Source organism: Acanthamoeba castellanii (genome assembly GCF_000313135.1).
Source record: "Acanthamoeba castellanii str. Neff unplaced genomic scaffold scf7180000084576, whole genome shotgun sequence".
Lineage (NCBI taxonomy): Eukaryota > Discosea > Longamoebia > Acanthamoebidae > Acanthamoeba > Acanthamoeba castellanii.
Genome location: NW_004457486.1, coordinates 55,950 through 67,939, shown reverse-complemented (window position 1 = coordinate 67,939; position 11,990 = coordinate 55,950). Strand labels below are relative to the sequence as shown.

General features: G+C 60.1%; 6 protein-coding genes across 6 annotated transcripts in view; 4 read left to right on the top strand and 2 right to left on the bottom strand.

The window, feature by feature from the left end:
* ACA1_044940 (BTB/POZ domain containing protein) overlaps positions 1-2,455 on the top strand; it is a gene marked incomplete at both ends in the record, with an annotated part of 4,202 nt that extends 1,747 nt beyond the window's left edge. Inside the window, 7 exons of the mRNA XM_004340473.1 lie at positions 191-243; positions 468-579; positions 725-876; positions 974-1,037; positions 1,134-1,381; positions 1,535-1,955; positions 2,067-2,455. Coding sequence (XP_004340521.1) covers positions 191-243; positions 468-579; positions 725-876; positions 974-1,037; positions 1,134-1,381; positions 1,535-1,955; positions 2,067-2,455 — 1,439 coding nt within the window. The remainder of the gene's footprint in view (positions 1-190; positions 244-467; positions 580-724; positions 877-973; positions 1,038-1,133; positions 1,382-1,534; positions 1,956-2,066) is intronic.
* A 403-nt stretch (positions 2,456-2,858) lies between these two features.
* Positions 2,859-7,313, bottom strand: ACA1_044930 (helicase domain containing protein; the record flags this gene model as incomplete). The annotated part of the gene is made up of 4 exons (XM_004340472.1): positions 2,859-4,458; positions 4,563-5,163; positions 5,302-6,640; positions 7,227-7,313. The coding sequence occupies 4 exons, from the start codon at positions 7,311-7,313 to the stop codon at positions 2,859-2,861; spliced, it is 3,627 nt and encodes a 1,208-aa protein (XP_004340520.1).
* A 364-nt stretch (positions 7,314-7,677) lies between these two features.
* ACA1_044920 (uncharacterized protein) lies at positions 7,678-8,605 on the top strand (the record flags this gene model as incomplete). The annotated part of the gene is made up of 5 exons (XM_004340471.1): positions 7,678-7,793; positions 7,921-8,006; positions 8,094-8,164; positions 8,362-8,451; positions 8,549-8,605. The coding sequence occupies 5 exons, from the start codon at positions 7,678-7,680 to the stop codon at positions 8,603-8,605; spliced, it is 420 nt and encodes a 139-aa protein (XP_004340519.1).
* Positions 8,606-9,781: 1,176 nt separating this feature from the next.
* ACA1_044910 (Zinc finger domain containing protein) lies at positions 9,782-10,441 on the top strand (the record flags this gene model as incomplete). Its single annotated transcript, XM_004340470.1, has 1 exon — positions 9,782-10,441. The coding sequence occupies one exon, from the start codon at positions 9,782-9,784 to the stop codon at positions 10,439-10,441; it is 660 nt and encodes a 219-aa protein (XP_004340518.1).
* Positions 10,442-10,902: 461 nt separating this feature from the next.
* On the bottom strand, positions 10,903-11,532 carry ACA1_044900 (uncharacterized protein; the record flags this gene model as incomplete). The annotated part of the gene is made up of 2 exons (XM_004340469.1): positions 10,903-11,100; positions 11,344-11,532. The coding sequence occupies 2 exons, from the start codon at positions 11,530-11,532 to the stop codon at positions 10,903-10,905; spliced, it is 387 nt and encodes a 128-aa protein (XP_004340517.1).
* A 147-nt stretch (positions 11,533-11,679) lies between these two features.
* Positions 11,680-11,979, top strand: ACA1_044890 (uncharacterized protein; the record flags this gene model as incomplete). The annotated part of the gene is made up of 1 exon (XM_004340468.1): positions 11,680-11,979. A coding segment is annotated over one exon (300 nt), but the record flags the coding sequence as incomplete, so codon positions are not given.
* Positions 11,980-11,990: the final 11 nt, after the last annotated feature.

Sequence of the window (11,990 nt, the reverse complement as noted above, 5' to 3'; positions counted from 1 at the left end):
GTGCAGCAACCAGTTACCGATCGTCGCCAGCGAGATGAGCTCCTCGCCCTTGCTGCAGCAAACACGCGCACATACCAGCGTCAGACGCGCGCGTGTGCTGTGGGTTGAGGAGTTGTGTACATGGAGCCTGCAAGTTTACCCAGGATGGGCGCCGAGTTGCGTTCGTTCTTCTTGCTGCGCGGGTCAGCAGCTTGGCGGGTCGCTCGGACCCAGCGTCCACCCGAGGAACACCTTCTTCACCCGGTGGCGGAACTTGACCAAAAACAGCCACCTGCCCAACACCCACGCCATCCGTGAACACAAACCACACACGACACACGACACACGACACACGACACACACGACACACGACACACGACACACGACACACGACACACGACACACGACACACGACACACACACACACAAGCCGGTACCGACGGAGTTCGTCGACGGAGAGCTTTTTGTTGCGGGCGTTGGGCATCCAGTCGATGTGGAACACGAGGAGCCCGCCGCCCATCGGATACAGCACCAGCTCCACGCACGGCACCCCGATCCTGAGCGACGTCGTCTTCGCATCCAGCGCCGACACCGTCGACGGTCCGCTGGGCGTGAATCTGTGATACACGACACACGACACACGACACACGACACACGACACACGACACACGACACACGACACACGACACACGACACACGACACACGACACACGACACACGACACACGACACACGACACACGACAGTCAAGCTGCTGGCCAGAGCCAGGGTGGGCGCCACGGCCGGCGATGCGCAGAGTGGATTGGACGCGCTGCTGGCCTTTGTGTTCATGTCCCCCGACAGGGAGGAGAAGACCCAAATGCTGCTCGATCGCTGCGGCCTCGATGCCTTGTTCAAGGTGCGCGCGGGGGCGCCCCATCGCGAGTCTGTTGTGCGGCCACACGAGTGATTGGTGACGGCGGTGCTGATGATCGATCATTGTGCACACGATCTAGGCCCTCGCCAACGAAAGCTCTGCTCTGAACGTGCTCACGGCGTTCAACTGCCTCACTCTCGGCGGTACCGAGCCCAAACCATCTCCCCAGTGTGTTCCGTGACAGTTCGCTGCTGATCTCACACGGCACACACCACACAGACGCACAGATCTATGAGCAGTCGGGGGTGCATCCGCCTACGTTCTCGCTGCCTCGCCCCAGTGCTGCTGCGATCCCGTGGTCGCCACCGCCACTGCCCCGCGCGCCGCTGCACTGGCGGCGGTCGCTCCGCCCGCCGCGGCGGCGGTGGCCGCTCCTGACCCGCGCATCCCGCGGCCCGTGCGTCGGAACATCACCCAGTCGGGCTGCTTCGCTCAGTGGCGAGCCGACCAGGCGCTCCACGACGTCGCCTTCCGCTTTCCAAGCGAGGTGCGTGCCCAGCGCGCCTTCACTCCACTGTCACTCTGATCTCACCGCACACACGACACACGCATCACCGCACACGCACACGCACGACACATGCATCACCGCACACGCACACACACGCACGACACACACATACCACCGCACGCGTCATTGCAGGGTGGGGTCACGGTGACGGCGCACAAGCTGCTGCTGGCGGGCAAGTCGGCCGTGTTCAAGGCCATGTTCACGTCGGGCATGCGCGAGGCCCGGCGAGGTGGTGCGGACGACGACGACTACAACAACGACGCCGACGGGCTTCCAGTGGTGGCCATCCCCAACATCGCGTCGCGCACCTTCCAGCTGCTGCTCGACTTCTGCTACGGCGTCCACCTGCTCGAGCCGCCGAGCCCTGTCGCCACGGGCACCACCGCCACGACGACGGCGCCCGACCCACAGAGGGCGATTTTGAACACGCTGGATGCGATGGCCGCGTGGCTGAGCCGCGCGGGCGCGAGCCTGGACGAGGTCGCTGCGCTTCTGGCCGCGGCTGGCCAGTACGAGATCCTCGATCTTGAGGACGGTTGCGCCCACTTCCTCGGTACGACCACTCACGACACGACACGACACGACACGACACGACACGACACGACACGACACGACACGACACGACACGACACGACACGACACACATCTGATCGCTGGAGAACAGGCGCCAGGCTGAGTGGATTGAACGTGATGGACATGCTGCGTCTCGGGCTGATGCACCGCTCGCCGATCCTCGTTTTCCGCTGCTTCGAGTTCGTGCTGGCCGACCCCTCCGTTGTGCTCCTCAAGCGCGCCGTCACCACGAAGTCGGCCAAAGTCGTGACCAGCAGGAAATCGCCATCGCGGGCTGCCGCCACACCTTCGACGCAGCCGACCACCGACGACGAGCAGGCCAAGAAGAACGAAGGCAAAGGCGAAGGCGACAACGAAGGAGAAGATGGTGGTGGTGGCGAAGACGATGACGAAGACGAGAGCGAGATGGAGATCGACGGCACGAGCCACGGCAACACCACCGACGAACCGGGGGCGCAGCACCAGCGGAGGAGCCGGTGACGATCCAGCGGTCCAGGTGGGCGTGGCGCCCCAAGGCGCGGCGGGTGCTCCTGGGGGACCCCGAGTGCCGGGCCATGCTGCGCGACTTTGTGCTGCGCGGCATGGCCGACGTCCCGCAGCTCGAGTTCGTGGGCGGCGGCGACGCCTCGGCCCCTCCCGCCGGCCCCGGCGTGGGCCTTCACGCCAAGGACTCCAAGAACTGCCTCCTCCAGTAAACATTAATAAATAAATATTTATAAATAATAATATTATAATAATATTTATGGAGTTGTGTTAATAACTCGCTCCCAGAATGAACCACCGACATTCGTTGATTACTAGTTTATGGACAAGAGAAGGAGAACAGCAGCCTTTGTACAAAGAGCCGAGAGAGAGTGATTGAGTGGTGGTGCTATTGTGGTGATCAGCACTGATGGGGCTGGACTGTTCGTTCGGGCAGGACGGCGTCGCCGTTGCCGTGAAGCGTCGCGCCGCCGCCGGTGCTCCGTCGCTTCTTCCGTCGCGTCGAGCTGATCGAGGTGGCCGCTGGCGTCGCTCCGTTCGCCGCCGAGGTCGACCTCGAACCGCTCCCTGTTGATGATGAAGACGATGAAGAGGAGGCGGATGAAGATGGTGATGATGAGACCTTCCCCGCGCTGCCGTTCCCATTGGCCTCGGGCGAAGCGCGATGCTCTCGTTCGCTCTTGTCCTTCTTGCCGTTGGCCTTGATGGCCGAGCTGCTCGCCAGCGCCGCCGACGTTGATGTTGGTGTTGTCGATGTTGCTGGTGTTGCTGGCGGGCCCGTGGTTGGTGCTGTTGTTGGCGCTGTTGATGCTGCTGTTGGCTTGTGGGCGTCGCCGCCCTTCTTCTGTCGCTTCGGACGCCCGCTGTTGCTCAGCAGGATCTCGCCCGCAGCCATGGCCGTCGCCGCCGCCGTTGACGACGACGGTGTCGTGGTGGTGGGTGAGGGACCGCCAGCAGCCGCCGTCATCGTCGTTGACTCTGACTCGCCACCGGCCGCGGCGTCGCTTTTCGTCGCCGGGCTCTCCGCCCGCTTTCGCTTCCGCGTGTAGTGGTGGTGTCCACCGCCGCCGGTGGTGGTGGTCTCTTTCTCATCACCCGCGGCCGCCGGCGTCGCCTCTGCAGTCCCGCCAAATTCGTGCTTGACGCCGCCGGTGCCCCATTCCGCGCCGGTCGCGGCGGTCGTGGTGGTGCTCGCGTTGACAGCAGCCTCCTTAAGTGCCAGTCGGGTGGTGAGCTCGCGGATGTCGTGTTCGAGGCGCTCGCGCGTGGCGTGCCACAGCTCGCGCTCGCGCTGGATGCGCCGCTGCTCCTCGCGCTCGCCGGCCGCCATGCGCCGACGCTGTTCGTCCAGCTCCGCGCGGTCGGCGTCGAGCCGCTGGTGCAGGGCCTCGCTCTTGGCCAGCAGCTCGCGCACGCGCGACTCGGCCTCGCGCACCGTGCGCTTCTTCTCGCCGATTCGCCGCCGCTTGCGGTCCATCGCCAGCTCCTCGCAGTCGAGCTTGCGCCGCTCGCGCTCGATCTCGTGCCACTCGCCCTGAATGGCGGCCCACTCGGTCTCGATCCGCTGCCGCTCGTCGTCGCGCCGCCGCCGCTCCTCCTCCTCGCGCTCCCACTCGCGGCGCTTCTCCTCGTTCTTCTTCCCGATCTCGTCGACGTGTCGGATGATGAGGGCCACCATCTCGTCCTCCTCCTCGAGCCGCTCCTGCTGCTCCTGATCGCCGTCGCCGTCGGCGTCATCGCGGTCCATCATCATCAGGCCCAGCTCGTCGTCCGGCTCCTGCTCGTCGTGGTCGTGGTCGAGCCAGTCGACGTCTTCGTCGTCGAGCCACTCCTCGCCGTCGTCGCTCAGATCGGCCCCGTCGTTTTGTTTTCGGAGCTTGGCCTTGCCGCCGCTCCGCCGCCGCCGCTCCTTCTTGCCCTTCTCCGGCTCCCAGTCGAACCCGGCCTTGTTGAGCATGTGGTACCGCTCCTTGCTCAGCTTCCCGTTCCGCCACAAATACCTGCCATCCAAAAATAAAATATATTATATAATAAGTTTAAATTAAAAACATATATAAATTTAAAAAACCAAAATAAACAAATTTAGGAAAGTAAGAGAGCGAACCTCTGTTGGCGGACCCAGGCGCGGAGCTGGACGTTGTCCTTCCACGAGAAGTCGCCGCGCAGGTTCTTGTTGCGGAACTCCTCGTACTTGCGCATCCACGCATCGGTGCGCCCCTTGGTCATGTAGTTCTTCACCCGCCGCCGCTTGCTGCTGCTGCTACTCGAGCCCTTGTCCGCCGCCCCGGCGGCACCCTGCTGCTCGTCGTCGTCAAAATCCTCGCCGCCACCCGAGCCCGAGCCGCCGTCGGCCTCGCCTCGATTCTTGCCGCCGCCGCCGGATAGGCTCTCCCGCCGCTTCTTGATGTAGCGATCGAGCCCGAGCTTCTCGCGGTCGGCGCCCTCGAGCGCCGCGACGGCGGTGCCCTCGCGCCGCCGCAGGGCTGCGGCCTCGGCCTCGGCCTCGGCGTCAGCCGCAGCCTCAAGGTCGCTTTCGTTCTCCGAGTCGCCGCCGCCGTCCTGGGAGGACGGGTGGTCCGCAGACATCGAATAGCGGCGCCCGCCGCCTCCCTTCTGGCCGCCGCCGCCGCCGCCGCCGGGCTTCTTGCTGCCGTTGCGCTGCGCCCACACGAAGCCGATCCCCTCCAACAAGACCTTCCTCTCCTCTGAGAGCTTGCCGTTGCGCCACAGGTACCTACACGCACGGCGGAGAAGAAAAGAAATGAGAAATTAGAAAAGAAATGGTGTTGTGTGTCGTGTCGAGCATGTCGTGAGGTGTGGTGCGGTGCGGTTTGGGAGCGTACCTCTGTCTTCGGATCCACGCGGACAGGGCCTTGTTCTTCCTCCCTTGACCTCGCAATGGCCGTTCTGGTCGTGGAATTCCTTGAGCTGGTCGAACTTGGCCTTCCACATCTGGTCCCGGTCGCCCTCCTTGTCGGCCTTCTCCCCTCGCAGGCGGCTCCCGAGGCCGTCCTGCTGGGCCAGGCCACCGCCAGCGCCACCGCCGGCGTTCACCGAACCCGGTTGTGTCGATACGTCGCCATTGCCACCGGCGCCGCCGGATGTGTGTAGCCCGGTGGTGGTCGCCATGTCGTCCTTCTCTTCGTCCTCGCGGCTGTCGTCGAGTCCACCGCCGCCGCCGCCGGCCTCCATCTCCTCCTCCCATTCGTCGCCGATCTCCTCCTCGGCGTAGATGCCGATGTCGTCGTCGGCCTCCCGGGCCTGCCCGCCATCACCACCACCGCGGTTCTCGCCGCCGCTTGTCGTCATGGTCTGCCCAAGGGCGAAGCTTTGCGCTCCTTTTTCGTCGACAGGGCGCCCACTGCCGGTGAATCCGTCGTTGTGGTCGTCGAGGTCCATCGCCTCGCCCTTGATGCCTGCTGCGCTCTCGGCCGGAGGGACGGTCGGGGTCGCGATCGCGGTCGCTGCGTCGTGCGGCTGCTGATGGTGATGAGCCAGCGACAGCGACTCCTCTGTTTCGTCCCGGCTGGTGTCGATCTCTTCCGAGTTGCCCTCGTTGAAGCAGAACAGGTCGAAGCTGCTATTCGCGAAAGCGCTCGGCTGCACGTCGCCCGACGGCGGTGGTGCCAATGGTAGTGCCTGTGCTCCCTCCGAACCGGTCGCGGCCGAGACGCCATCGATGGGCGCCGACCGCTCTGCCGTCGCCGCCGCCGGAGTGGTCCCAGCTTGGCTCGAGCTCGTGCCCGCTGCTGCCAAACGGCCGCCATGGGTGTGGGCAGCTGCGTCTGGAACTGGGCCGGTGGAAGTGGCGTCGAGCGCAGAGTCCACGCGCAGCTCCTCGTCGGCACGCAGCAGGCTCTCCTGCACCCGAGAGAGGTCGGTCGTGGTCATTGGCGGCAGCAGCGCCGACGGCGGGTCGACGAGCTTGAGCATGCCGAGCGAGGCCGCCGACGATGATCGGCGGATGATCGATGGGACCGAAAAATTGGGCGCCGGTGCCGACGGCGCTGGCGACAGTGTCGTTGCAATGGCGAGTTCTGCCGCCGTTGGTGGAGTGATGGTGGCCGGTTGTGTTGCGGTGGTGTCGGGCATGCGACTTTCCGACGCCGCGCTGCCCGCCGCCGTGCTGGCGGTGAGCGAAGGATCCTGCTGCAGGGTCCGCTCCGCCGTTCCCTCGTCGATCTGGGGTTGGCGCGATTGTGGAACAAGAAGAGAGAAAGATGTGAGCAAGATCTTGGAGGAGCGGCGTAAGGTTCACCGACAACGGTGGCGTGTTCGCGTTGCGAAGATGCTCGACAGCGATTTTGGTGAAGAGAAAAATTGGCCGTTTCCTAATTCAGAACGAGATGAGATTTGGGTCCGTTGGGATTGTGGCAGCGATTAACGGCCCGTTGCGAATGGGCCTGAGCTCTAATCGTTTCGAATTTCCCGCTATGCCATGCAAAAGGGATGAAAGCAAAAGAAACAACAAACAGTCAAGGCAAGCAAGAAAAAAATTGAACGATCCATGGGTATTTGGGATTGTTATGATGCACCAAATGTAAACGCAGAAGGTAATCGTGCCAGCCTTTGTCGCATGGGGTGCGTGTTTGAGATTCGCACACCAAGAATTGAATGCTGGCGTTCGTTTGAATTAATGATGTGAAATTTGGTGCCTCCAAGAAGGGAGACTACGTGGTGGCAGCGCAGGCGAGCGGCAGATGATGGAGCGAGGAAGGATCGTCGCTTTGATGGAGGATTGATGACGTGGAATGCAGTGGCCGCGTACCTCTAACGGTGACGTGAACACGGAATTGGCAGCCTCCATGTGTGGATCTGGTGGCGCCGCACCAGGCGGCATCGTCTCCATCTCCATATCTCTGGCCTTTACGCAAGTCTCTTCTACTGCTAGGCTCGCTCTCCCCCTCCTGTCTGCTCCTTCTTCGCAAGAAAGATGACGATTCGATCTCGCGCTGGCAACACAAACAAATCGGAGGAACAACAGAACAGCAAACGCTTTTCTCGCGCCCAGCCACGTCCAACGTTGGCCGTTGTCCGTTCCGTGCAAACCCCAACGCTCCAAGCGCCCAAACCCAACGCCGACTGAAGCGCCAAACAGAAAAATACGATTTGCTCAAACTTCCGGTTGGAAAGAAATAAAAAGAAAAGAAAATACATTTCTTGGGGCTAGTCGGGCGGGCGATTTTGCGATTGTTTCATCTTCACATCGAAAAAACAAAATGTCCACGGCGCGTTGGCAATGGCGGCTGGCCCAGAAGCGGGCGCACTACGAACTTCACTTCCTCAAATCGCTCAATTTCAGCTTCTGCCCTGCCAATAATCACCCCACCGTCGCGTAAGTCTCCCCCCCCCCAATCCGGCATTGGACTCGCGCTGGTGTTACCGCTGCTCCTTGCCTCGATTCTCGTCTTACCATCCGTGCCAATTAATAGCGAATTTCTGCGACGAGTCTCGAACGACAGAGCCCGGGCATCCAACCCCGATTGCGAAGTGACAGTGGAAGTCCTCGAGGACATCAAGGCACGACCTTCCATCAAGGCCGTCTACGGTGCGTCTTCCCTCGATGGCAGCTCCGCCTCCTTCGTCCCTTTTCCAACTGAACCTCTCCGCCATGCTCATCTTCCTGCGTGAGCAGAGAACGGCATGGAAGAAGTGCTGGACCACGAGCAGCGCGTGGAGCACCTCGTCGACGATTTCTGGAAGCGGGTGCGGCCCTCTCCTCGCGTTTCGTTCTCTGTCGTTGCCACAACGCTCCGTCGCTTGTCCCTTGCTTCTGCGTCTCGCGTGTTGTGTAGCGTTGCGTTGCGTGTGTTGGTGTCCACGATCTTGCGCCTGTCGTCCCGATCCCCTACGCACACGGGCTGCTCACTCTTTGTCGCGTGTGCTGCTGTGCGATCGTGCAGAGGGAGCGCCTGCAGTTCTTCTCCGAGCTGCAGTTCTCAATGAAGAACGAGGAGGAAGAGAACCCGTTCCTCAACGCCGCAGCCCAGGAGGTCTCCTCATCCCTCCTTCGCACACCTCCTCCGATTCAAACCGTGGTTCAGCCACCCACTCACGCGCTTATCTCTTCTCCGCGTTCCGTCGCAACAGGATGAAGCCAGAAAGAAGCAACAGCAGGCCAAGGGAGGAGCCAAGGGCAAGAAGTAAAGAGTTGTCTGAGGAGCATGTGCATTCAATAGAAACAGCAAACGAGGCCCTTCCGCTCTGCATTGTGTGTTGGGATTGAGGCATTTCGGCAACCAGGGACAGCCCGCAGGCTCATCTTAGCACAAGGAGTTCAGCCCGCGACACTTGCGAGCAACCAGGGGGCTGTGCATGTTAAGACGCTGCGCTTGTGGACACTCCGCAATTTCTTCGGTACACGACCCATGTAGACAACTTGTTGAAAGATTATATTTGTTGGCGTGAAGAGAGGGAGACAGGAAGAGAGGGAGCAACAAAGAGAGAGACAGCATCGTACCTGTAAGAGAGAAGAGAGCTTAGTAAATAATCTCGAAACGGAGATTCTTCAAAATTGCGATTTGTACAAAGGTTATCAGCTATATGCATTATTAATCAGATAGGATTTTCAGACGGCACTTCCTAATGCAAATGTCATCACAGAAACGGAGAACGCCAAGGCGAGTAGAGCTGAGTAAGATGGCGCACCTTAATGGCAGTTGAAGGAGGTCTGGCACGCTGGCAGACAGCACGGACACTACCGCCAACTGTCAGAAATAGAGGTTAGTAAGGAAACAACGGGTCGCTACAGAGTGAAATATGTGGGCCGAATCAGAAAGAAGTATTTTCATAACAGTCGAACAGACCATCAAGTATTAAGCCTTCTACGATCATCATTTTGCGCTGTAGCGAGCGTGCATAGAGGCGAGGAGTTACCTTGAGTGTGCAAGGCGAGAGGTGGATGAAGAGAGGCGGGTAGTGGAGAATGAAAAGAAACACGAGCAAAGCCAAGAAGAGCGCCTGCGGCGTTTGGCGATGTCTACACAAAATTGGCTTCCCGCTTTTTTCTCCCTGTCCATTCCAAGCATTCCGTTTTCTTTTTCTTCTTTTCTTTTATTCTTTAAAGCCCGGAAAAGGTAACACAGCCCGAGATTTCGATCAAAGCGCCCAGCGTATGGGGCAATAGAGGCCACCTCCGGTGCCCTCGCCAACAATACGAGGAGACGAGGGCGTGGCTGCCGATTGTTGTTCAATCCGCCCAGCATCAATCACGCATCGCCACCACACACGACACTCCCATTTGCCAGCTCAAGTTTTTCGCACGTCTCATCGCCAGCCCGCCCCATTCTACAGCCCGCCACAAAGCAGAAAGAAGAATCGACCATGAGGATCCTTGTGAAGACGTGCAGCGGCAAGACGATCGAGATGTTCGTCGAGAATCCCAAGATGAGCGTCATGGGCTTTAAGCGCCTCATTGCCGAGAAGGAATGCATCCCGCCTCAGCACCAGCGGCTGATATTCGTCGCAGAAGAGCTCGATAATGGAAAGACTCTCGAGGAGGTGGTGAGCGACAAGCTGCAGAAGGAAAAGGAGGAGATCAAGGACGCCGAACTCGGAGCCGGCGAGGTGGAGCTCACCTTCCATCTGATTGCCTCCCCACCTCAAGCCCCCTCTTCCTCCAGCAGCTCTTCTTCTTCCTCCTCCTCTACATCGACATCTCCCCCCTCCCTGATCAACATCACCAACAACACCGAGATCACCGGCAAGCGGAAACGAACGGCGGACGAGGCGACATCATCTCCCGTGAAGGCAAGCCCCTCACGCAAGCTCTCGAAGAAATGCGCCTTCGCCGGCTGCAGCAAGCGTTCGGTCGTCATCATCGGCGACTGCAAGTTCTGCCTCGAGAAGTTCTGCTCTTCCCATCGGCTCGTCGAGGACCACCTGTGCTCCGCCACCGCCTCCTGCAAGCAGGCCTCCTTCGACAAGAACGCCTCCAAGCTCCTCCGCGAGAAGTGCGTGGCTCAGAAGTTGCGGCAGTACTAGCCCCCCCTCCCCCTCTCCTACTCCTCCCGAAATCCCTCTGAGGATGAGGAAACGTGTACTTGTTCGGAAAGCTTCGGCTTTCTCCTTCCTCTTCTCTCGCTTTCTCTTCATCCTCTGCTGCACATACTGTAACCAACTTGTAACGAACGCGTATTCCACTCCACCTGCTGTAATAAACCCTCACCTCCTTTCTCAGCGCGTGGCTGTTCCTCCTCTTCATCTCTTTGCTTCCTCGCCTTGCTTTCTCCCCCTTCTATGCGCCAACGCAGAGAAGCGCAACTGCGAGCGTAAGGTGGATCCATCGTGTGGGAGCGAGAGTGTCTCGTAGTGTGTAGAGAATGAAGAGTTGAAGTGGTGGACGGTGGGAGTGGGTGCAAAGGTGGTTGTCTGCCGCCTCGGCCGGTGTGGTGAATGATGACGGTGATGATGATGATGGTGTGCCCTGTCCGCGCCGGCCTCGCCTAGTGAGTGGTGCGCATGAGGGTGCTGACAAAAGTCTCGATGGTCTCCTCCTCGTCCACGGTGAGGTCGGCAAAGTGCTTGGCCACTGCTCGGGCCAGCTCCTCCTTGTCGGCCGACTTGTTGCTCTTCGTGCGCAGGCCGTAGTGGCGCTGGTACTTCCTCAACGTGCCGATGTCCAGCTTGCCCAGGTCCACCACCTGCGAGCGCCCACCCCGCCATGGTCGTGAGTCGTCACCGTTGGTTCGTAGCGCAACAAACGAATAAGCAATACAAGAATAAAGAGCGAGGAGGAGATCTTGCGGAGAGACCACCAACACCAACAGCCGGAAGGGGAGACAGGATCAACAAATGGATGAATAATATATATAAAAAATAATAAATATATATAAAATAAAATCGATAAAGGCAAAGAACGGAGGTTGGAGGAGGGTGGTGCGCACGGATGAGTCGCTGCCCGCTGTGCGCCTTCGCTTGGAGTTCTTGGAAGATGAGGAAGAGGAGGAGGAGCCTCCGTTCTGGCTGTAGAGTTGTTGTTGGTAGCCGCCCTGGATGCTGCTCCTCCCCGTCGGCTGGGTCGCGGCCGCGGCCGCCGTGCTGGACCTCGTCCTCTTGCTGCTGCGCGTGCTCATCGCTTTTCACTTCACCAGGCTACCTATGTAGCCAAGAATGATCGGAATGCCATTTGGTGGACTCCAGACCGGAAAGTCATGGGGAGAAGGGCTGCTTTTTTCGCCTCAGGTGTTGGCTCGCCCCAAAAGGCTCAAACGTTTCACACCATGAAGGAGGAGGAGGAGAGGAAGCTTGAATCACCTGCTGTCGAGGTCGTAGGGTTGCCTGTGGGTCACGATAGCCACAATGTTCTGCTCGACCATGCCCAGCAGCTAATGATGGTGCCACTAGCCTCCCTCCAGGCAGATTTCCTTGAGGAGGTTGGTGGCTTCCTCCATCAGAGAGCTGTGCGGCGATACAGCACTCCTGGCCCATGGCGCATCTCCGTGCCCATTTCTCCGTTCTTGGCGCGGGCCACATTTGGATCAACGACTGAAATATGTCTTGATACGAACGATTCGGTGGCCGCGTACCTCGG